The sequence below is a fragment of the Schistocerca serialis genome, chromosome 3 (genome assembly GCF_023864345.2).
Source record: "Schistocerca serialis cubense isolate TAMUIC-IGC-003099 chromosome 3, iqSchSeri2.2, whole genome shotgun sequence".
NCBI classification, from domain to species: Eukaryota; Metazoa; Arthropoda; class Insecta; order Orthoptera; family Acrididae; genus Schistocerca; species Schistocerca serialis.
The window spans coordinates 616,769,181-616,794,408 of NC_064640.1; the positions used below are offsets into that span (position 1 = coordinate 616,769,181).

At 38.9% G+C, this 25,228-nt stretch overlaps 1 protein-coding gene across 3 annotated transcripts in view; it reads right to left on the reverse strand.

Moving 5' to 3' along the window:
- The window catches only part of LOC126470500 (zinc finger Ran-binding domain-containing protein 2), a 76,433-nt gene that overhangs the window by 24,837 nt on the left and 26,368 nt on the right, over positions 1-25,228 (reverse strand). For all 3 annotated transcript variants that reach the window (XM_050098384.1, XM_050098383.1, XM_050098382.1), the window contains exon 4: positions 14,973-15,132. In XM_050098384.1, the coding sequence (XP_049954341.1) occupies positions 14,973-15,132 (160 nt within the window). The remainder of the gene's footprint in view (positions 1-14,972; positions 15,133-25,228) is intronic.

Below are 25,228 nucleotides of genomic sequence, written 5' to 3' on the forward strand. Positions count from 1 at the left end.
ACACAAAAATTGCTTTAGATGCATTAAATGGTAGTTTGGTATGTCTTGCCGAGTACCCAGTGAAACAGAAGACTGGGAGTGAAAATGAACGTGCAAAAATATTTCAACAAGTGTCTGAAGTATTACGAAGTAAATACGTAACTGTTGTGGAAGAAAATGCAAATACAATACAAATGTTGAATCTGAAATGATAATGCAATTGAAAGGGAAATTCAGTACCAACAACACAAGCAATGAGAAGATCCAAATTCTTACACTTCTTCCAAAATGTTGGAGCATTTGAAGAATTCAAAATGAATTCAGAGCCTCTAACTATTTAGCAAGAGAAGCAAAACAGTTAGTCAAAGAACGTGTTATCTTAGCAACTCCCAATCCAAGACCTAAATGTGCCTTAGATGAACAAATTGTAAATGGTGCCATAGAAATCTACAGAGATGATGTAAGCCACTGTTTTTCTGGGAAGAAATATTTTGTTTCTGTCATGGAAAATAGTTCCAGAATTCATAAACAAGAATGACTAGTGCTGAGAAACTTTTATCAACAGTATCAGAAATTCAGTACCAACAACACAAGTTGGAAGGGTCCAGATTAAAACAGATTATGCATGATGCAGACTATCAACTTAGCACCTGCAAACAGTGTCTTGCTGGGATCGTTTGTCATCCTGCACACTCAAAATGCTATACATCCACATGTGAAACCTGCCCAGGTATATATTCTATCATGACAGACCTGTAAGAATTGTTTGATGAAAATGGAAATGATAAAACATCTAAACTGTGGACATGTACAGACAAAACAACTCTCCGGCTGTATGTATCATGTGGAAAACTTCTTGGAAAACCTCGCAGACAATTAAAAAAGCTTCTGCTGCATTCCTCCGTAGCCACCAACAGTCTGAATTTCTACAACAGATGAAAGAGACACCTGGTGACAATGAATACATTTAATATGTGACTTTTCATAACATTATCCATTTGTCCTTCAAGATGAGGTGCAGGGGTTTCATTGGAACAATGCACAGGCATTCACTTGTTGTTCATTATAGACACCAATGAAACCATGCAATCACATTTTTTTAAATATCAGAATGCCTTAAATACGACACAGTGAATGGTCATATTTTTCAGCGTCACTTTGTTAGCTTCAGGAGACACTATTTCCATGGAACACCCAAATATGTGTAGTACTTCTCGGATGGTACTGCAGCCCAGTATAAGAACTGCAAGAAATTTGCCAACACTATTTTTCATTGGTCTGATTTCAGTGTGTCTGCAGAGTGATATTTCTTTGCCACATCACACGGCAAAGGACCATGTGATGGTATTGCTAATAATCAAGAAACTTGCTGACCATGCAAGTCTGTAATGCATCTACAGCTTATAACATTACAATAACGTCGATGGTCAGTGGCAGACGTCATAGAAGTTCTTTGAAATAATGCAAAGATACTATTTCCACATGTTGGTTATTTTTGCAGGAAATCAGTATGCTTACATAGTGTATGCAAGCACCACATACCTTACAAGGATTTTCCACAGTATTAAAATACAATAGTTATATTTGTTCAAGAGCAGTGACATTTAGCCATAGAAAATAGTTTTACAATGCCAGAATGTGGAAAAGTTGTAGAAATCTCTGTTATTTTGGACGGACAACTTTGTGTGTCTGAACGTGGTGGAAGCAGTGCAAGTGGTGAGGGGCCCCATGTTGCTTGGGGTCTTTACCATTGGGGCAGTGCTGGAGTGTGGACGTGACCACTTAACAAGAAAACAGTGATTTTTATTAGCCCAACCACCTGCATTAAGGGAACAAATATCACATAATGCTAGTATTGGCAAGATGCTAAGCAAAATCGTCCCTAGATAGAGCCAATAGGTTAACAGAAAACAACGATGCGATTTTTCATAGTGAGTAGGGCTGTTTAGTGTTACAAAATGGGGGCTCGTCCAGGATGTCTGAATTATACCAGACTGCATGAAGGCAGCGTTGGTTGTGACAAGAAGCAGTGAAGAAGGATTAAACAACGATTTGGTGCTTCAACGGGGGTTTGGCGGCAAATAAAGGAGTGGAAACCATGCAGGCGGCAGAGACAAGCAGCAGGAACCATGGGTACAGCAGCAGTGCAGTACAACACAAGACAATGGCAGATACGTTGCGGCAGCAAATTCTGGCACTACGAAGTGCAATAGCGGAGATGAAAACTTCAAAAGTAAAGTAAATCTGCATGTGTGTACTATGTGTAACATTTATAGTCATGTAGTGCAAACATTTGTGTGTGTTTTCTTTGCTTGTCATAATGGGGGAACCAACAACTGTGAATAATGCTGCAAGTGATGTGGAATCAACAGATGAAAATATTTTTGTTCCAATAAACATTACTGATGTAAATACATTCAAAGAAATTTTGATCCCTCTTGCTCAATTGTAGAAAAGTGTAAATGATGTTCAAAATAGGGTGCAAGCATAAGAAGTGCAATTAAAAACCCAAGGAAGCTAAATGAACAAACAGTCAAAAGGAGTTATGAGTAGTATGAATGAAATAAAAAGCAGTATACAGTCTGTGGAGGAGAGATTTAATCAGGGGCTGTCAGAAATGGAAGGCAAGCTTAGATTAGAAATAGAAATGAACAGGAATGTGTCAGATTAAATGCAGAGGTAAGGGACAAAATTGTTAAGTTGGATGAAAATTGCACAGCTGAAAATTCCAAATTGGAAGGACGGCTGAAAGATGAATTGGAAAGGAATTATATTGGTATAATAGAAAAGGTTAGAGAAGTAAATAGTAAAGTGAGCAAATAAAGCTTGATGTCAGTACTGTGGTATTAAAGAAAATCGAAAAGAGAGTCAAAGGCAGCTAAGATGGAACATGGAAATGTTAGCAATATTGTAAATATGCTGCCCATACATAATGTTCAGAATATTTTCCATGTCATCCAGCCAATTTTGTTGCATATTGTAGAGATCGATTTGTGGATGGAATGATTGATTTGCAAAAGATGAAGTTTATGAGAGGGTTATTAGAAGGGGAAGCTTTGTCACGTGCAAACCAAATTCGGAACAATTTTATGACTTCTGAAGACTTTGAGAAGGGATTTTTAAATAAATAGTGGGGAGAGGTAAAACAATCCAGAATCCATTTTTTTTATGGGGCTGTATATAGCCCAGGGGAAGGGAAATATGAGAGATTTTTGTAAGACGGAAAGAAAAATTAGCATTGATCATCATTTCCACTTTAAAGAGGAGACTACCTGATGATGAACAACAGTATCTCATAAATGCTCCAGGAGATGAGGTACACTTATTCCTTGATTATGTTGGGAATATGGATACTGCTTTACCAGTCAGAAACAGAAATAATTTCCATAATGACAGAAATCACGATGGAAGGGACAAGAGGAATTACAAGGATGACTACAGAAACTCCCACAAAGATTCCAGGAATGATGGTAGGAGAAACTCAGGATCAAATGATAGAAGGGATAACAATAGGCCACAATATGATCACGTTGAAGGGGACAGCTCGGGGGGTCAGCCGTATCTCACAACTGGGGAAATGAGTAGATATCCCACCTGAGGCCCAAGTTAGGATAAAGACTGACAATGCTTGTGTTATATCCTAGCCAGTAATGCCACCCGAGCCCGCTGCCAAAAGGTTGGCAGCATCAAAGTCCGGACGCCGTCCGCATAAGCAGCGCCAGCGAGACAGGAAATCGCCGCAAGTCTGCGCGCGCCACCGCTGGCTTCTGGTTTCTTAAGCGCTGGAGTCGCGAGCGCTAGGACAGTTCTGTATTCACCGCTCAGTTGTATACTCGCCACCGAATTGTGTACTTGCTAGTCAGTTGTGTGTTCATCGCAGCAGAGTTGTTGTTTGTCGTCAGCCGACGCTGACCTAGCCGCTCCGACTCGAACTAGACAGATTTCTGTAGACACGGAGTCCACTACTGTGTTTCTGTATCTTCGTTAATAAAGATAAGTACCGACTTTTATTTAATCAGAGTGTTTGGGTTTTCATCTTTCTGTTCACTGTTCCAGCGGACCGGTCGGCCCGCTATTAAAAGTGTGGCGGTGACTTCGTAAGCCGTTTCTACAGCGAATTGCTTGTCGCTACGAACGCCGCCACAAAAGCTTGGAAAAAGACAAAGAGAGAAAGGCAGTTTAATTCATTTCATATGGAGAGGATTTTGGACGAAGGTGAATTTTGGGGAAAAATTTTTGAACGTGCTGGATAGAAATGGAAGGGGGAGAGAGAGAATTCAAAGAAAAGAGTGTCAATGAAAATATAAGCTTTTTTTTTCAATGGGCTGAATCAAGTGATGGAATGAATGGTGAAGATCCAAATATTTATAACGATGGAAATACTAGTCCGACAATTTTGAGATATCATAGTTCTGTTTGTTCTGATACTGTAGCTGACAATAGAAAAGTTGAGAGTGTGTGTATTAATACTACTGAGCAGCACAGTTGTGTTTCTATGCATGCAGAAGTTGGAAGGGTGGATCCTTTAAGTACTAATATTCCCCATGCTGGTTCTATATGTGATATTTCAAATGTTGTTGATGGTGATGTGAATTTTGAATCTTGTGTCAAGAAAGATGCTGCTGATGTATGTGCTTTTGCCGATGTTGATGCTAGTGTAGAGGACGCAGTAAATTGGCAGTGGAAGCAGATTCACCTAATAATATTAATGGTATAAGCAGTATTACTAGAGATCTTTATGAAGCAATTAACGGGAGCAATGCCTCAGATACCTATTATAGTAACCAGTAGTGCTGCAGAGGCACATCCTGTATGCAATGTAGATGTTATTGGTGTAAATAGTTCTTCATGCACAGAAGACAAACTTTATGGCAGACAGGGGGCACTAGCATGTATCTAATGCAGATGCAAATGTAGAGGTAGCAATAAGTAAGTACATGAGTGAAAATTGTAAACAAATTGGAATTTCATCTTTTTGGGTACCAAAGTCAGGGCTAGATGAAATTAGTGAAGAATTTATAAACGTAGTCAGTAGTTTAGAGCAACAAGAAAAGACCAGGTCACCAGAAATACTAAAGCACGGTGGATAAAAAAAAAAATTCATCACATGGAAAATGAAAAATATGAAATTACTGGCAGCTACTGAGGAACTTCTTGATGAAACTGGTGTGATAGACAGCTATGTTTTGCACTGTGTTGTCAATTCAGCTGGGGGATACAAATATTACAGATGTAAATGTGGAAGTAGACTGTGTTAAATTAAAATGTAATATTAGTTCTGGGAGCAGCAATAAGGCAATAAATCACATAGAGGGAGGATTCAACATTACAACAATGGAAGCTGCTATAGATGAATTTCAAAGCATTGAGAATAATCTGCTTGATGAAGAACCTTTTAAAAGTAATAAGGTAGTAAAATTACAACCAGAAATTAAAGTGAGTGTTGGAGCGTTTGAGACTGAAGCACTTCTTGTTTCAAACAGTGAGATTAGTGGGATCTCTGAAATGTTTTATGAACATCTGAAATCCATTATACAAGTTATGGAATTGCCAGTCATTGGAATGTGGATTACAGGTGCGACTAGCAGGTTAAGCAAACCTGGTAGGACCCAGGTAATGCTGTGATTTAAGATAGGTGACATTGAATTTAGTTACAACTGTATGGTTATTCCAGAACTCTGTATGAATTTTATTATTGGGATGGATTGGATGACCGATTTAGGAGCTGTTCTAGACTGTAAAAGAAATCCGTTAAAGATAGATGAAAGTGGGGCTAATTTAGTAACAGACTAAAACAAGTCATTAACAGGGAAAATAATGATAGAATCACTTGTAGTGGACCAAAGGGCAAAAGAAAACAGCGAACAGCAGCAGGGGGGAGGGGAAGCCACAGAGAGCTGAAGAAGACAATGTCAGAGATTAAACACAACATTGATAATATTGAAGGGATAAGTTAAGGACACAGGAAGGACCTGCATGATCTGCTGTGTAAATAACCATTCATGCAGAGACCAAACCACATAGCTGCTGCACTAAGGAACGCAGTTGAAATTGCCCTGGAAAGAATGCTGCAGATAGGGATAATAGAGAGCAGCAATAGTTAATACAGTAACCCACTAGTTGTCGTCAAGAAGAGCGATAAACCAGTGAGGCTTGTGTTGGATGCTAGAAAGCTGAATCCCATAATCTGTAGGGAAACAGGCCATCCAGAAAATATGGATGATCTGCTCTATCAGTTCTATCATGCCAAAATGATGTCACATGTGGATCTGACATTGTTTCTGGCACATTCCCTTAGCCAATAAGAGTAGGCAGTATACTGCTGTCTTATATGGTGGTTCCTTTTGGTCTCAACGCTTCTGTGACTACTTTTATAAGGGATTAGATCATGTTTTACATAGAGAGCTTTTGAGCAAACTGACATTCTACGTAAATGACACATAGATGGCATCTGTAAACTGGGGAAGTCACTGCCATCTATTGAGGGAAGTGTTAGCTGCCCTTAAAAGGGGAGACATGAAGCTAAAACTAAGCAAGTGTGAGTTTGCCAGGAAGGAAATAGAATTCTTGGGACATGTTATCATGCCCACAGGAAAGATACCAAAGAAAGACAGGATAGAGGCTTTAGCTAAGTGTCCAATTCCTTATAACAAGCTGCAATTCAAATCCTTTTAGGAATGTGTAATTTCTATTGAAAGTTTATCAGGAACCAGAGTCCAAACTCACCAAACCTAACCAAGTTACTAAAGAAACATGCAACTTGGATGTGGACACAAGATTGCACCAAAGATTTTCAGGAAATAAAGGATAGTTTAAATAGCATTGTAGTACTATACCACCTGGATCCAACCCTGCCTTAGTGTTTGCGCACTGACAGTAGTGATTATGCTTTGTGAGTGGCACTGTCGCGGAAAAAAGTGGTAGGTGTACACGAAGAACTGAGGAGTATAGCTTTTGCATTTAGAACTCTTTCCAAACATGAGCGGAGTTACGGGATCACTGGAAATGAGCTGTTAGCAGTTGTGTGGGCATTCACCAAGTTAAGAAACTATCTACTGGGTCATGAAGTGATTGTTTTCACTGATCATAGAGCATTGAGCTATTTATGTGAATGTAAATTGTTGAACAGCAGATTAATGAGGTGGGCTATGTTCCTGCAGCAATTTAATTAAAGCACCCAGTACATAAAGGGAACTGAAAATGTTGGGGCAGATGCTTTCTCAAGATTACCAGTGGGAACCAAGGATATGCTAAGATAGGAAGACGATGGAAATAAAGAATTTGAAATGCTATACATAAAGGGTTTGCCGAGCGAGAAAAATATCAGAGGCGTATGTAGGGACATGAGAAGATCACAGGATCAGGATCCCAAACTACAACAGATAAAGAGGCACCTGGGAACTAGAGAGGAGAAAAATTTGAATAAATATTACAAAATACATAAGGGAATTTTGTTCAGAAGGGCAAACAAAAACAGTGATGAATGGATGTTATGTTTTCCAGAGGACTATGTCAATGACTTAATTCAACAAGTGCACCTGTGCTTTGGACACTATGGACCTCAAAAACGCACTGAAATAATGAAGCAAAATGTTGGGCTGGAAGATGGAAATACATTTTTGTAATAGCAGATGTATTTTGTAAATATATCAAGTTGTCTGCAATCAAATGGGCAACCACTAAGACTCCTATTTCCAAGTTCACACAAGAGTATTTTCCTTTGATTAGTGTACCTAAAGCTATTTGAAGTGACAATGAATCCCAATTCACTAGTAATGATCAGATTAAGTTTACAGACACTGCAAAGATAAAGCATACAAGAATCTCGGTACATCATCCCTTGAGCAATCTGGCAGAACGATATATGAGAGAACTGGGACAGCTCTGCAGGACGTACTGTAACAATAAACAAAGCTCTTGGGTGCAATATCTGAAAGATTTTGAAACTGTAATGAACTGTGTGAAGCACAGCTCAATGGGGTTTTCAACATGGGAGGTGGAGTTCAACACAAAGCCACAAAATCTGACCTCATACCATGTTGATTCCCTGTATAATGAGTTGAGAAGAGTTGGAAACTTTTGTAAGGGAGAACATGGAGAGAAGAGCAATGCAAAGAGATGACAGAAAGCTGAATGTGACAGAGATAAGAGTTGGGGATCTGGTGTTGGTGAGGACAAAAGAGAAGTCAAGTGAGCACAAAAAGGAGACAAAGAAATTTTTTGAATTATATCATGGGCCTTTTGAGGTGATTGCAACTCCACATCCAAATGCATGCTGTTTGGTTTGCCCACAGACAAACAAAATACTTGTGCTGAGGAAATACCTAAATGAGATAAGGAAGGAGGAACATGATGGAATATGTTGAAGTGAGTGACACTAGAGAGAGTGGTGTGTGTGTGTGTGTGTGTGTGTGTGTGTGTGTGTGTGTGTGTGTGTGAGAGAGAGAGAGAGAGAGAGAGAGAGAGAGAGAGAGAGAGAGCACATTTTAAATAGTTTTTTTAAATGTGTTTTTAATAGTTAGTTTCAAGTGTACCTAAGTATTAGTTGATCAGTGACTTTGTAATAACACTTTGTGTGATTTTATCAAATGCACATTTAAAGATATTTGTTAAGGCTTAGATTTTAAGTTATATATGGTTGTTATACACAAGCAGGAGGGTAAAACGAGCCATTTAATTTATGGGGGAAATAGTTGGGGAGATTAATTTTCTTATCAGATATTGTATTGGACTTTGTTTCATTGATGCTGAGAGGATGCTATGATATCATAGCTGGGAATTATTTTGCATTTTTCATGTTACTTTGAGAATTGAATCCCAAACTGAAGGTCTGATTTGTGCATTTCTTAAGCTTTGTTTTGTTTTCTTTGATGAGTTATCACAGTAACGTTTCAGTGAATGTGAGTGTCATTAGAATCTATTAGCTTGTTTCACATGAAAATGAAATGTCGTGTGACGAGTGCCTCCCGTCGGGTAGACTGTTCGCCTGGTGCAAGTCTTTCGATTTGACGCCACTTCGGCGACTTGCGCGTTGATGGGAATGAAATGATGATGATGATGATGATGATGATTAGGACAACACAACACCCAGTCCCTGAGCGGAGAAAATCTCCGACCCAGCCGGGAATCGAACCCGGGCCCTTTGGATTGACAGTCTGTCGCGCTGACCACTCAGCTACTGGGGGCGGGTCTAAGTAGGTATATGAAGGAGGATGGATGGGCCACAGACTGAAACGCATACTGTGCTCATTCTTTTGTTATGCAGCACATTTTGCTCATGGGTGCAGTGGGTGACACTGACTGTTAATGAAATGGACTCAGGATTGGACATATGGACTCAGCTGTTGCAAGAAACAAGACTGATGAAACCTAATGTTTAAGTGAGTGTTTAAAGTTTGTGCTGTGGATAACAAAAGCGAAAGCAGAGTACACAAAAGAGTGCAAAATGTGCTTCAGTGGTGTAAAGTTCACACATATGTATATGTTTTACAGGAAAAGGAAAGAGCTCATTTGCAAAATTGACATGTCACATGTTGTTGTTGGAGATATTCTGTGTGGCATAAGAGTAAATTAATTTTAAGGCATTTTATTGCATATTTGTAAATCTTGAGCATTTCAAATACAAATTTGGATGTTTGTATTTAACATGGAATGGAAAGTAATTTTAAGCATTTTTCACATTTCTGGCATACAGGTAATATTACCTGTATATTTTGTAAATATACGTTTCCATTGTCACTTTTAGTCTTATGTATTGTTTACTATCTATTTATTTATTTAACACTGGAATGCCCACTGAGAACATGTGTTTTCATTCAGTGGGATTGTTTACGTACTGTTTCGAACCATAAGTAAATAGCCATTTTAAATTGCATCTCCCTCAGACCAACCATTAAGAGATTTTGTCCTTCAGTTGTGATTTGGCCAAAATCTCTTGGGGAGGGGGAATTATAACATTACATTAACACCGATGGTCAGTGGCAGACATATTTCCACATGTTGGTTATTTCTGCAGGAAATCAGTATGCTTACATAGTGTATCCGTGTGCCATACGTCTTACAAGAATTTTCCACAGAATCAAAATACAATAGTTATATTTGTTCAAGAACAGTGACATTTAGCCATAGAAAATAGTTTTAGAATGGCAGAATGTGGAAAAGTTGTAGAAATCTCTGTTATTTTGGATGGACAACTTTGTGTATCTGAACGTGATGGATGCAGTGCAAGTGGTAAGGGGCCCCATGTTGTTTGGGGTCTTTAATGTTGGGGCAGCACTGGAGTGTGGATGTGACCACTTAAAAGGAAAACAGCAATTTTTATTAGCACAACCACCTGCATTAACCCTAGCATTACCAACGTATTTTTTGTTACATGTAATACCAACGGGGGGGCCTCAAAGGCCCATAAAGAATACCACAATTTATTTTATCATAAATCAAGTTTATTTACTTCTGATACCTCTAATAACAATTCAAAATGCTTAGACATTTTTTTTGTATACTGGATAATAAAAGATGTTATTATAATAGGAATAAAATGAACAAATCACGAGATTCAGTTTATATATTTTTTGGAATAATTTTTCAAAATAGTGTTTTCTTATAAAAACGACTTTTTTAATTCGATACACTACATGAAGCAAACAAAATTTACTGTCTCATTCTGCAACGCATTTTTCACACAACACTGTCTTCCTGTAGTGTTTCCCACAGACGTGTTTGTGGCACTGAGAGCAGGTAACAGTTGACTTTCCCAGCTTGTTGTACTTGATCTTTTTAGATGCAGCTTCTTGGCAGCATAGGTGGCACCGTCCACGTGTTCCTGGTTCTGCTGTTGAGGATGATGGTTCTACAGAGCAGCTGAGCTTCCGTTGTGTGATGCTTTCCATTGCCATTATTACTGGCTTCTGAAGTCCATACAAATTTTGTGCCCGTTTATCTACTTGAGATCTTATTAGTTCGAGACCTAAGTTAGTGATAAAAACTCTTCTGCGGTTTAGCAAATTCTTTTTCCAATTCGGAAAGTTGAGGAGGAAGAGTGAATATGCATTTATTGCTGCTATGTCAATGAGTATGGAGAAGAGGGACAAAGGCCATCTTCTTGTTCCTCTCTTTGAGTGATAAGTTGAAAGCATCAACAGCAGTCGTTTTGGCTTCTCGCGGACTAGCGTTGATGCAAGAGTAACTGGTGGCCTCTGTGTCTGAGGGTCAGTATAAGCAAAGATGGAAGAGTGTAAACTGCGGCCAGTTGTAGTCTTCAGCTCTTCAGGTATGTGTCGTCTGTTAGACTGTAGGGTGCCAACAAGTGTGAGGTGAAAATCATTCCATAGAGTCTCAGCAAGCTCCACTGAAGTATAGTACCGATCTGTGGTAACATTACGGCCTCATTTTTCAATAGGTTTTATTAGTCTCTTTACAATTTCCATCGGTCCATTTGAATGCTGTGTATTTCCTGACTTGCCTGTATAGATGTCCATGCTGATCACATATCTAGTCTCAGAATCAGAGAGCATTCGAATTAGAATGCCGTATTTTCCAGGTTTTTCTTTTAGAAACACCTTGAATGGACAGCGACCACGGAACAAAGACAACATCTCATCCACTGTTGTATGTAGACCAGGAATGAAATACAATGGAAGTGAAGAATTGAAGCTTTCAAAAATTTCCCTCATTGGAGCAAACTTGTCAGTCTGGCGACGAATTTCTCTTGTGTTCTTATCATCAAACCTCAATATTTTAGTCAATTCGAAAAATCGGGTCCGACTCATTGATCCATAGTACACTTGTCGGCCCTGAAGCAAAGACCATAAATCTTGGACAGGCATCTTATTGTCATGATTTGAACCCATGATTAGCAAGAGTCCTATATAACAAAATAACTCATCTTCATCTGTGTGCTGAATACCTAGTCGAGAAGCCTCTTCATTTGAGTGTAGTTTTATTAGATTCATAATTTGAGGTGTAAAAAAGAGCTCTATAGCCTCTTTCGGAGACGCAATTCTTCCTTGCTGTCCTAGCCCCATTCTTTCTCGCACTATATTTTGTACAGAACGCCGATATTGTCGAGATGGCTTCGTAATATACTCTCGTCCACTTTTTGCAATGAATTTATCACATTCCGTATCATTATCATCTGGTGGATTGGCTTCAACCTCATCTTCATTCTCAGACGATGAATCAGTTCTAATTTCTTCCACATCATCATCCACTTCACTTTCCTCTAAATCTGATTCGTTCAAAACTTCTTCTAGCACTCTTTCAATGGAACTATCACGTAAACGATGTCTACTCATGTTGCTGGTTCAACAGCAGCAGAAACACTGAAAATAACAATGGTCCGCTTCATAATAATATGTCTGAAGGCAACAATGCCAAAATTCGTTTCATGGTAAGAATTTGAAACGAGAGACTCAACCTCGTAAATCTTTCCTTGCTATTACCAACGGGTGGGCTTCTAAGGCCCACAGAGAATTAAACCAAGTAAATGAATTTTAATTACATTTTTATTCCGAAATTCTGTAATGACTCAATAGTACATTCAATAACGAACAATTACCTTTGCTTTCAAGTTCATATATCAAAGGGTGTGGATACAACATAGAAAAACTGAGTCAGTGGGCCTACGAGGCCCCCCCGTTGGTAATGCTAGGGTTAAGGGAACAAATATCATGTAATGCTAATACTGTAAAGATGCTAAGCGAAATCACCCCTAGAGAGAACCAATAAGTTCACAGAAAACAATGACAAGATTTTTCGTAATGAGCAGGGCCGTTTAGCATTACAAGCTCTCAGGTAATGACACCCAGACAGTTGTTTGAATGGTACTCTAAGAACATTGCAGTGTGTCACTTTCATTATTCAACAGTGAGTATGAAGCTGAAAAATATCTCCTTTGAGAGATTCACACAATTGCAGGTACCCACAAGTTACACTGTGTTATTCCCACTGGCCATTACAATATGTAAATGAAAGTTTTCACCAATTCACCAGACATCAGAAATGAATCTCTAACTAGGATCCAATGAGACTCATACCTTAGTGATATCACAGGGTTTGTTGCATGCATGTACGAAGATGTGTTTTCAATGTTAATGAAGATATGAATGATGTTTCAATTAGCTTCCTACATCCTCATGGGACTTACCTCCATGCATATACCCTGCAAAACCTGACATCTTAACTGTGGACAAGAAGGACATTCTTGTGAAGACTGATGTGAATAGCAACAGGATGAACATATTTCCTTTCATGAAAAGCTGCACAAACAGTGTTATATATCACTTCCTAGTATTGAGGCATAGTAAATGAAAATCAAAGAGGGTCTAGGTTGGCACCTGCGTTGATTTGACATGGAACGAGTCACTTGGGGGAAGATAGGTACCACCTACATGAAAATTAGAGAGATCTTTGGAGAAAAGAGAAGCAGCTGTAGGAATATTACGAGTGCAGATGGGAAATCAGTGCTAAGCAAAGAACTGAAAGCTGAAAGGCAAATGTAGAGTGGCTACGCAAGGAAAATGAACTTTAAAGCAATCACACTGGGAGTGGGTATGTTTGAGTTCAAGAGATCCATCTCGTCCTACAAGCAGTTAGGGAAATACAGGCCCACTCAGACATAGCCCCACTTTCCTGAGGAAGCCTTATACAACTGAGATGCAGCATGTTCTTCTGAGGTTGCCTGCTGATGACGGTTCTCCCTTAACAGCATTAACGTTTCATCAGCATGCAGCACACATTGAGATTAAGGGGTTTCTTATAGAGGTTTTGACCACCCTCGCACTCCAGGTAGCTAAGCCAAGATCCCTGGTCCCTGTGCCACACATGCTGGGCTCCCGGAGGTGCTCACCATTTAGCACAACATGGGGGCCATGTATGACTTATCAGATGCCACAGACGCACGACCTACCCTCCTGCTTTGAGAAGAATTTGACAGAGTTGAAAAAGCTAAGTTGAAGCACAGCCACTAAATATATGACATTAAATCAGAACTACTGATATCCTTGGGAGAGCCATCAATGACAAAACAATTCCACCTTGTGTGCAAGAAGTATGAGACTGGCAGACTGCCCTCAGATATAAAAAAGAATGGTATTATTCCAATTCCAAAGTAATCAGGTGCTGAGAGTTGTGAATATTACTAAAGTGTCAGTTTAGTAAGTCCAAGTTGCAAAGTACTAACAAGAATTATTTACAGAAGAATGTAAAAACTTATAGAAGCTGACTTCAGGGAAGATCAGTATGGAGTCCAGAGAAATATAGGAAAATGAGAGGTGTTAGTGACCCCTATGACTTCTCTTAGAAAATAGTTGTGGTAAGAAAAGGCAAATCTACATTTACAGCAAAGGAAGCAGTGGTTGAGATTTAACCTGCCCTCAATGTTATTCAATCTGTACATTGAACAAGCAATAAAGGAAACCTCGATCTGTACACTGAACAAGCAATAAAGGAAACCAAAGAAAAATTTGGAGACGGAATTAAAGTTCAGGGAGAATAAATAAAAATTTTATGGTTTACAATGATTTTGTAATTCTATCAGTGACAGCAGAGACTTATAATAGCAGTTGAACAGAATGGACAGTGTTTTGAAAGGAGGATGGGGTTGTATGTAATTAAAATGTGAGATTGAACGTGGTATCAGAGCTCATCCCCCCTCTTCCCCGTAATTTACAGGAATGAGGTGAGTTGTGTGTTCGGATGTGGTGTCAATTCTCTCCAGCGACCTACCAAGGCCTCATTGCTTCCATGCCAGTGTGTCGTGACTTATCTGTGTCAAAGTTGGATATACCAACTATTAGATTCATGGTCATAATGTTCTGGCTGATCAGGGTATGTCTACATACATAGTGATTGCATGGAGTCCAACACTAAAAACACACATTAATGTGCACTAATGAGTGACACACAAATTCAAATTCATAAATATTATGATAGTAAAGGAATATAAACAAGAATATACTGATCTGTGCGCCTACTGCACAGAATTACTCCATTACCTCATCATATTCATCATCCGAGTCCGAACGGCGTACATATTCCACAACGCCACGGTCATTGTAACCTCCCCCATAACCAGTACGTTCTTCAACCTCACCATACTTTGGAGCATTGCACATGTTACACGACTGTCGGCGGGCCCAGTTGACATTCCCACACCTAACAACCATAATAAAATAATCAGAATCAGAGGAAGAAAAAACAGAAAATATGAACAATTACAGCAATCTACATGTTCAAGGTCATCATTAAACAGTAATCCACCACCAGTGTAGCCAAAGCTAACAAACTTGAAATATAGCTTCATGACAATTTCAATTTGTTTCCTCTAAGGAAATTTTGAATTCTTACCTATTTTCACATGGCTAAGCCTAAAACAATGACAGAATTTAAACCATCTATTAATAAGGACATTCCATGACAAGTGGTCTAGGAAGTTCCCACATGACCATAACGGATTTTGATGAAATTTTATATGAACATGCGCACATGTTCCTGATAAATATTGGTAAAGTTTCATAATCACTAATTCAATACTTCTGGAGATAAGAGTCCTTCGCTTGACCATATAGGACAGCTACCAACAGTGCACCCATCAGTTTTGAGCAACTTTGAGACATGATATCTCTGCCAGTATTTTCATGGAAGAAACAAAACTAGGTCATATTGTACATTTTACATTCTCTTAAGCAGAATAATAAAAAAGATTTCCTGGGCAATTTTTTTATGGTTACTTTGAAGCAAAGTTCACAGAAAAATTAAATACTTGGAAAAATGTGAAATTTCACTTTTTATATTTCTGGAAGTAATTGTGGGATCAACCTGAAAAATTGGACAGTAAAATATAAAATTTCGTTCTCCTACTGTTTTCCAATAGTTTACAAATTGCAGGTAAAATTGACAATTTACCAAAAAAATGCTATTTTTGGCCCACTTTTACGAAAAAGAGACTTCTATAAACTCTTTTAAATGATTTTCATTCGAAACATCATGTGCTAAACCACCTAAAAAAACTGTATTTGGTTTTGCAATGGGACTGAATAAAGCCCTAAAAATCAACAAAGTGGGGGTGCATTCAAAGCTGGCCCATATTCTGTTGATACTCAAATCTGATATCTCTTATCTTGTTCTACGATTGTTTAGCAAAGAGGTGCCATTTGTCATGACTCATTGTGACATATTACAGTTTGTTTTTCTGCTACAACTACAAAATCAAACTGGTTATAAACTTCACAATGTAGCGATGCATTACCAAGTCAGTGGAGCTCATGGTAGCAAAATAGCACACATTGTATAAATAGCCTGCAGGTTTTACACCACTGTCACACTGCATAGTAGTCTGCCTGACTTTTTTAGGAATGGATTCATGTTGTAGGGAATTATTGGTATGCCTTCTTATCGTGTAATGTGATTGATGTGTTAGTTTAATTCCAGTTTAAGGTATAGAGTACTTTGTGTTAGTGTAGCCTGTAGTTTTGGTGGAAAGGTGTACTGATGAAAAATTGTATAAACATGTTGCTGTGGCCCATGGTTGCTTAACCACTGCTGTTTCATTTTAAAGTGCGAAAACCAGCATCCCCCAGTGCCATAGGGGCGCACCTGATAGCTGTAAGACAGCAGCCATGGGCGTGTTTCTTTACAGCAAGTTCTCAAGCCTGATAAGAGTTTCTTTACACAGGATCCCAAGCCTGATGATTCATTTCTAATAAGCCTCACAGGCCTAAATTGAAAAAGGTCTCTTTTAGGATAATAAGCATATGTTTATTTCAAACTACTTTATTTTTTACAGGTTGCATTAATTTACTGTAGAATATCATGAGGGAAAACTATACTGTTGGCCATATGATGTTACTGATGGGAATGTTTTGATAAGACAGAACCCAAAAAATTACCTTTTCCAGTTTGATTGCCTCAAATTATTAGAGATTATAAGAGCCACAAAAATGAAAAAAGACTTCTTATTGTTTATCCTCATTCAATTTAATTGTTTATAAAATGAATTCTGTACAGCAGAATGTTGTAGAGATGTCTAAAACTAGAAAAAAGATTCTATATTTGCTATTGTTCTGGCTCAACCTCATTTCCTAGTAATCAGGACTTAATATTATCTTCCAAAGAGAGTACTAAACAACTATAGAACATGACAAAAGATGTCAGATTCAGATCAAGTACCAGCGGAATGTGCGCCCAATTTTCAATGCACCTTCACTTTGTCCAACTTTTTTAGGGCCTTATAAGCTTTCATTGCAAAACCAAATCTAGCTCTGAGGTGGTTTAGAACATGGACTTTCTGATGAAAATGGTTTAAAAGTGTTTGCAGAAGACTTTTTTGTAAAAACTGGATAAAAATACAGATTTTTGGTGTTCTTAGGAAAATCATCAAGTTTTCTCAATCTGCAAACGATTGGAAAGCAGTAAGAGAATGAAATTTTATATTCTACGATCTTTTATTGGCAAGTTATTATGTGCCAATTTTCAGGTTTATCCTGCAATTACTTCCAGAGATATAAAAAGATAAACTTCACATTTTTTTCAAGTGTGTATTTTTTGGCAGATTTTGCATCAAATTATCCATATGAAAATTGATCAGGAAATCTTTTTTAATATGTGGGGTCCTGCCCACTCATCGCTTATAGGGTGCCTATAGAATGCTGCGTTCTTGGAATGCTGTACAACAATTCAAACAAAATCACATTAATAGTTTTTATTACAAATAAGAAGAATGACAATACTTAACTTGTATTTACAATGAGTGGTCGCAAGCGATGGGTGACATGCAAGTTAGTGTCCATTGCTATATACAATGTACATGCAAGCAATTGATATGGATCACGTGTCACTGCTATCTTAACACTCTCTGCTAGGCTGTGCTAATACTGAGCGAATAGTGAGCAGCCAAGGCTGAAAGGAGCACCGCTTATATTCTCCTCTTGTAGAGGCCGCTCCTGTTGTTGTGCGGTCCTAATCAGCGAACCATTAGCCAACGTTGTTTCACCGCCTTCTTTTCTCTTCCGTTCATCTACATTCCAGTGCTTGTGGTTACACCAGAACATAATATTTCGCTTACAAGAGTGCAAAGTGTTGTACAAGATGGCCTAACCCCCCCTCCCCCTTTTCAAGAAAATGCTGCCGGAGATATTATGTCTCAAAGTTGCCAAAAATTTACGAATTCACTGTTGGTAGCTGCGCTATGTGGTCAAACAAATAACTATATCTCCAGAAGTATTGAATTGGTGATTGTGAAACTTTACCAATGTTTACTGGGAACATGTGCGAAAGTTCACACAAAATTTCAGTAAAATCTGTGGTGGTCATGTGGAACCTTTTTCGAAACTACATCACTTGGCATCCTCGGCGGCGGCGGCATCGTCGTCGTCGTCCAGTCTGAAGCCTGCTTTGACGCAGCTCTCCATGCTAGCCTATCCAGTGCAAGCCTTTTTATCTCTGCATAACTACTGCAACCTGCATACATTTGAACCTATTTACCATATAGATCCCTTTGTCTTCAACAATTTTTGCTCCGACACTTCCCTCCATTACCAAACTGACAATGCCTTGATGTCTCAGAATGGGTCCTACCAATTGCTCCCTTCTTTCACTCAAGTTGTGACATAAGTTTCGTTTTCCCCCAATTCAATTTGGTGTCACCTCATTAGTTACTTGACATATCCTTCTAAACTTCAATATTTTTCTGTAGCAACACATTTCAAAAGCTTCTGTTCTCTTCTTGTCTGAAGTACTCACTTCCATAGGAGGCTACACTCTACACAAATAGCATCAGAAAATAATTCTTAATACTTAAATTTATATTAGATGATAAATTGCTCTTTTTCAGAAATGCTTTTCTTACTATAGCCAGTCCACAGTTTATATCCTCTCTATGTTGGCCATCATCAGTTACCTTGTTGTCCAAATAGCCCATCTACTACTTTTACTCTCTCATTTCTTAATCAAACTCCCTCACCATCGGTCATTATTTACACTGTAGTTTTGTTGATGTTCATCTTGTAACTTCTTCTGATCAGCTGCTCTTCCTAGCACTTTGCTGCTTCTGACAGAATTGCACTGTTGCCAGTTAATCTTAAATGTTTATATTTCTTCTCCCTGCACATTAATTCCTTCTCCAAATTTCTCCTTCGCTCCTTCAACATCTTGCTCAATGTACAAACTGAATCACATTGTTGCTGGGATACAACCTTGTCTCATTCCCTCCTCAATCTTTACTTTCCTTTCATGTCCTTTGACTCATAATTGCATTCTGCTTTCTATACAAGTTGCAAATAACCTTCTGTTCCTTGTATTTTATCACTGCTACCTTCTGACTTTCAGAGTGCATTACAGTCAACATTGATTAAAGTTTTCTTTAAATCTACAAATGCTATGAACTTTCTTCTAAGGTACGTCATAGGGTCATTATGGCTTCGTGTGTTCCTACACTTCTGCACGAACCAAATATCTTCCCCAAAGTCTGCTTCTACCAGTTCTTCCATTCCCAGTCTTCTGCAAATAATTTGTCTCAATATTTGGCAAGCATGACTTATTAAACTTATAGTTTGGTAATACACCTGTTCAGAACCAACACGTCTTCTTTGGAATTACTACACTCTTCTTGAAATCTGAGGGTATTTCACCTATCTCATATATCTTGCACAACAGATGGGATAGTTTTTTCATGGCTGGTCCTCCCAAGGCTCTTACTGATTATGAAGAAATGATGTCTAGTCATAATGTCTAGTTCATGGGTATCGTTTTAACTTAGATCTTTCGGCGCTCTGTCAAGATCTTTTCGTAGTATCGTATCTCCCATCTCCACTTACTTCATCTCCCTTTCTAAATATCTTCAAGTTCATTTCCCTCATATAGCCCTTCCATATACACTACTGGCCATTAAAATTGCTACACCACGAAGATGATGTGCTACAGGCGCGAAATTTAACTGACAGGAAGAAGATGCTGTGAAATATAAATGATTAGCTTTTCAGAGCATTCAAACAAGGTTGGCACCGGTGCCGACACCTACAACGTGCTGACATGAGGAAAGTTTCCAACCAATTTCTCATACACAAACAGCAGTTGACCGGTTTTGCCTGGTGAAACGTTGTTGAGATGCCTCGTGTAAGGAGGAGAAATGCATACCATCACGTTTCCGACTTTGATAAAGGTCGGATCGTAGCCTATCACAATTGCAGTTTATCGTATCGCGACATTGCTGCTTGCGTTGGTCAAGATCCAATGACTGTTAGCAGAATATGGAATCGGTGGGTTCAGGAGGGTAATACGGAATGCCGTGCTGGATCCAAATGGCCTCGTATCACTAGCATTTGAGATGACAGGCATCTTATCCGCATGGCTGTAACAGATCGTGCAGCCACGTCTCGAACCCTGAGTCAACAGATGGGGACGTTTGCAAGACAACAACCATCTGCACAAACAGTTCGACGACGTTTGCAGCAGCATGGACTATCTACTCTGAGACCATGGCTGCGGTTACCCTTGACGCTGCACCACAGACAGGAGCACCTGCGATAGTGTACCCAACGACGAACCTGGGTGCATGAGTGGCAAAACGTCATTTTCTCGGATGAATCTAGGTTCTGTTTACAGCATCATGATGGTGGCATCCATGTTTGGCTACATTGCGGTGATCGCACATTGGAAGCGTGTATTTGTCATCGCCATACTGGCATATGACCCGGCGTAATGGTATGGGGTGCCATTGGTAACACGTCTCTGTCACTTTTGTTCGCATTGATGGCACTTTTAACAGTGGATGTTACATTTCAGATGTGTTACGACCCGTGGCTCTACCCTTCATTCGATCCCTGTGACACCCTACATTTCAGCAGGATAATGCACAACCGCATTTGCAGGTCCTGTATGGGCCTTTCTGGATACAGAAAAAGTTCGACTGCTGCCCTGGCCAGCACATTCTCCAGACCTCTCACCAATTGAAAACGTCTGGTCAATGGAGGCCAAGCAACTGGCTCGTCACAACACGCCAGTCACTACTCTTGATGAACTGTGGTATCGTGTTGAAGCTGCAAGGGCAGCTGTAACTGTACACGCCATCCAAGCTCTGTTTGACTCAATGCCCAGGCATATCAAGGCCGTTATTATGGTCAGAGATGGTTGTTCTGGGTACTGATTTCTCAGGATCTATGCACCCAAATTGCGTGAAAATGTAATCACATGTCAGTTCTAGTATAATACATTTGTCCAATGAATACCCGTTTATCATCTGCATTTCTTCTTGGTGTAGCAATTTTAATGGCCAGTAGCGTATATACCCAGAGTAATAAAAGGGCTACACACAGTGATAACCATGTGCTGGCAAAGGATGCCTTACAACATTTTGTGTCATACAGGACCACAAAAATTGTGTGTATTGTCCCTAATTTGACAAGAGTCTCCCAACAATGCTTTTCCTAAAGCACTAGGCGGTAGTATGTGAACGTGTAGCATACAGACCAAATACAATGAATTACATTCTGGTGGATGTAAGTACTGTTCCACTGGAGTTGTTATTCTGTCAATTATCAACCCAAATTTGTGACAGTATCACGTATCTTTATGTACAATGAGTAATTTAACTATGTCACAGATGAACTACAAACCACAGTGTATGGGGTCAGTACCTTTGAACTGTAGATGCCCTTGTAACATATATTCAATTTAACATGTTACATTTTCTCATTAATGTTCCCTTCTTTGATTTTTTTCCTCTCAGAGAGAGCTGGTAGGGCCTACACCACAACAGCTCCCACCAATGATGGGACAACTGCTGTGTCACACACAGAAAAAACAATACATCCCAAATTTCTAAGTGCCTATGCTACATTTTCCACAGTTCATCTGGCATACTCAAGTAGTATCATCAAACTGGTGAAATTTAAAGCTTCATGTCATGATCAGTATATAGTGCTGCACCTAAGGTCAGATGAACTATGCTACAAAACAATATTGCAATGCCTGTGTTGTTAAGAAGTATGATGCACTGTTCCTTCGGACATGCATGCACAGTTGAAGGAACACTGCAATATCACATTTATCCACCAATACCAAGCAGCAACTTTCAATTAAAATCTCTCTCACCTGTATGGGAATTACATTACGTGTACAAGTGCATATTGTGACGCATGGACGGTAAGACATGAATGTTTGGATCTGGTCAAGGGTCATACTTGGATAGCCAAAGTGGATAAGGCCACCACTCACAAAAAGCAGGAAATCCAGGTTCGAGTCCAGATCCGGCACCAATTTTTATTGTCACCATTCCATTATATAGCTGACTGTTGTCCATATACACAACTGCAAATACATTTCATGCATGCTACAACAGTGCCTGGATGTCGGATACACACACAGAGAAAATTCTGTTTTCACTTGCTGGCAAAAAATAATTTGTTCAGTTCATCATAATGATCAACATTGTCTTAACAGCCATTTGGCATCCTGTGCTGAATTAAGCACACCTCTGGCCTCAATGATGCATTACGATCTTTGTATACACACATCCATGTTTCTTCCAGGGAGAACTATAATAATACATTTACACACTGTGTGATCTCTTCACGAGCCCCTGAGCGTGATTCAATAAATACACTGCTGGCCATTAAAATATTTTGTGTATATGATATAGTAGGAAGAAAAAAAAAGATTAAATTTGTATATGATTTGGGGCTATACAGAATGCAAAATTTATCAAAGAGTTGCCACCAATGGTAGCACAGCTGGGCATCAGGTTCAACTGAACTTGGATTACAGGTGTGGGTAAGTCATTCTGTGCTGCCTGAACTATGCCAGAGTTCATCAACCATACTGGCTGGTGACTGGTGGCATAACCGGTCTTTCAACAACCCATGACCAGTGGCTTTCAGTGGGGTAGAGATCTAGAGAACATGCTGACCAAAGCAGCTAACACCCTGTTTATCACAGTAGGTCAAGACAGCAGAGGCAATACATTGTTTTCTGTTATCTCACTAAAGATAACATCACAGAGATCTTGAAGGATTGGCAGTCACTGGCTTTGACATGTCAGAAATGTAACTGCCACTGTTCAAATTAGAAGCTAAGTGAACTGGGGGTGATCGTACTGTATACCAAATTGCAACCCATTTCATCACATGAAGTGATGAAATCAAATGACGATGAATGCATTATGGCATCTTTCATTCTCCCCAGATGCTCCTCACACAGGTATGTGTATTGTGATGCTGTATGCTGAACCTGGATTCATCTGGAAAGATGATATGGTGCAACTCCTGTGTCCAGTGTTGTTTCTACTGGCCACACCACTTTTGCCATACCTCTCCCCTCTGGTGCATGAAGAAAAACCACAACAATGATCACCATGCTGATAGCAGTGATCCCCATATCATCTTACTGACCCTGTGGAAACTTAACTTGTGGTAAACAAGTTTGTTAGCTGACTCTAGGTAATGACATAGCTGTGAGATCCTGCACAGCCAAGTGAACAACATTACTGTCCTCTAGAGTGCTATTGTGTGGGACAGCTGAGATTCTGATGGCACTGAGTATGGCCCTCCTAGACCCATCGACTCTACATTAGCATGACAGTTGCAAGATACTGATCAAGGCAAACAGCAATTTTAAGGAATTATAAATTGAAGTCTCTAAAGGAAATCATCCTGTCACAGCCTTTCTCCTTACTCAAGGAGTAACATGATCTCACACAAATAAATCAAAATTGAAATGTAATTTCTGAATGGCATTACTCCTACCTACTTTCTTGGGTTGCACTGTAATACTAACGATTTGCATATCCAGGTATGTAGTACATTTCATGTCAATTTGACATTTGTTGAATACCACCTTTATTGTGTTGAAATTTTAATGGCCAGTGGGATAGAGTGTGTGTGAGGCTGTTTCCAGATGATTATTATTATTATTATTATTATTATTATTACTGTTTCTTTCTTGTCTCAGACGTTCTGTCTGGTTAAAAATGGAAGGTGACGTGGACATTATTATTATTATGTATATAGGAAAGAAAACTAGTGAAATGTACGAAGACCAGTATGGTATCAACACTTGGAACATGGTCTCATTTGAGTCAAGGTAAATACATTGCAATGGACTGCATTAATAGGTGGAAAGTTCCACTACAATCTGATTACATAATTAGCTACAAACAACTGGAAAAATTAACATCTGTAAAATTTATAGGAGCAGAAGTACAGAATAACTAAGTGAAATGACCACATAAAACTAGTTTTAAAAATCCAGATGCCAGGCTGTAACTCATTTAAAGAATTCTTAGGAAATGTAACACACCTACAAAAGAAATAGCCTCCAAAATCCTTGTTCAACTTTTTCTCCAGCACTGTCTGACAGACGCCATTACAAAGTAGGATTAACAGAGACGATCTAAAGAAGAGTGTAGTATTTTGTCATGGGTTTGTTTGGTATGTTCAAGTTTGTTATTGACTGTCTCATCCAATTCTAATGGCAAACACTACAGGAGAGACACTGGGCATCACTCAGAATTATTGTTAAAATTCTGACTGCACTTACATTTCAAGAGTTAGGCAAAAATTGTTCCTCCCACATACACATCATGAAATGACAAAAGAAAACATGAGATATTAAAAGTCATATGGTGACTTCCCGGTAGCAGTTTTTCCTGTGCAACAGATACAAATAACACAGTAAAAAGTGATGGGTTGGTGGGCTGGCGGGGAGGAGTGATTGTAGTGGTGTCAAAAGTATCTTCCACCACACACCATAAAGTGGCTTTTGGAGTATCACTGTAGAAAACATTAAATTCATTTTATTTTGTATCTTATCCATTAGCATTTTTGTGGTAAGATGCCATTATAGACAAAGCAGTTTATAATTTTTTAAGCTGTTAGGCTTATGCTACCAGTTTTGTGTTAATTAGTGTATAATGATCATAGCCACATTTTCAATAATTTTTTCCGTATGTGTGACTACCATGCTGTAAAATAGTTAATCATTCCAGTAACTATTTCTGGTGGCCAGAAATTACTTTTTACCGTTACAAAATTATACAAGAATTTTGTTGAATTATTATTGCTTGCGTGTTTCATTTATCTCTGTTGAATAAGTCACATTACAAAGTATGAAGAAATATGCAACGTTTTCAAATCGGAATTCGCTCTCTCTGTTCAGTTGCACTATGTTACAGAATTCAGTTTATGATTTTGTACTAAAATCCATAAATCTTAAAAAGATCTAACAAAATCCATTTTTCAGAGTGGGAAAGATAACTGAC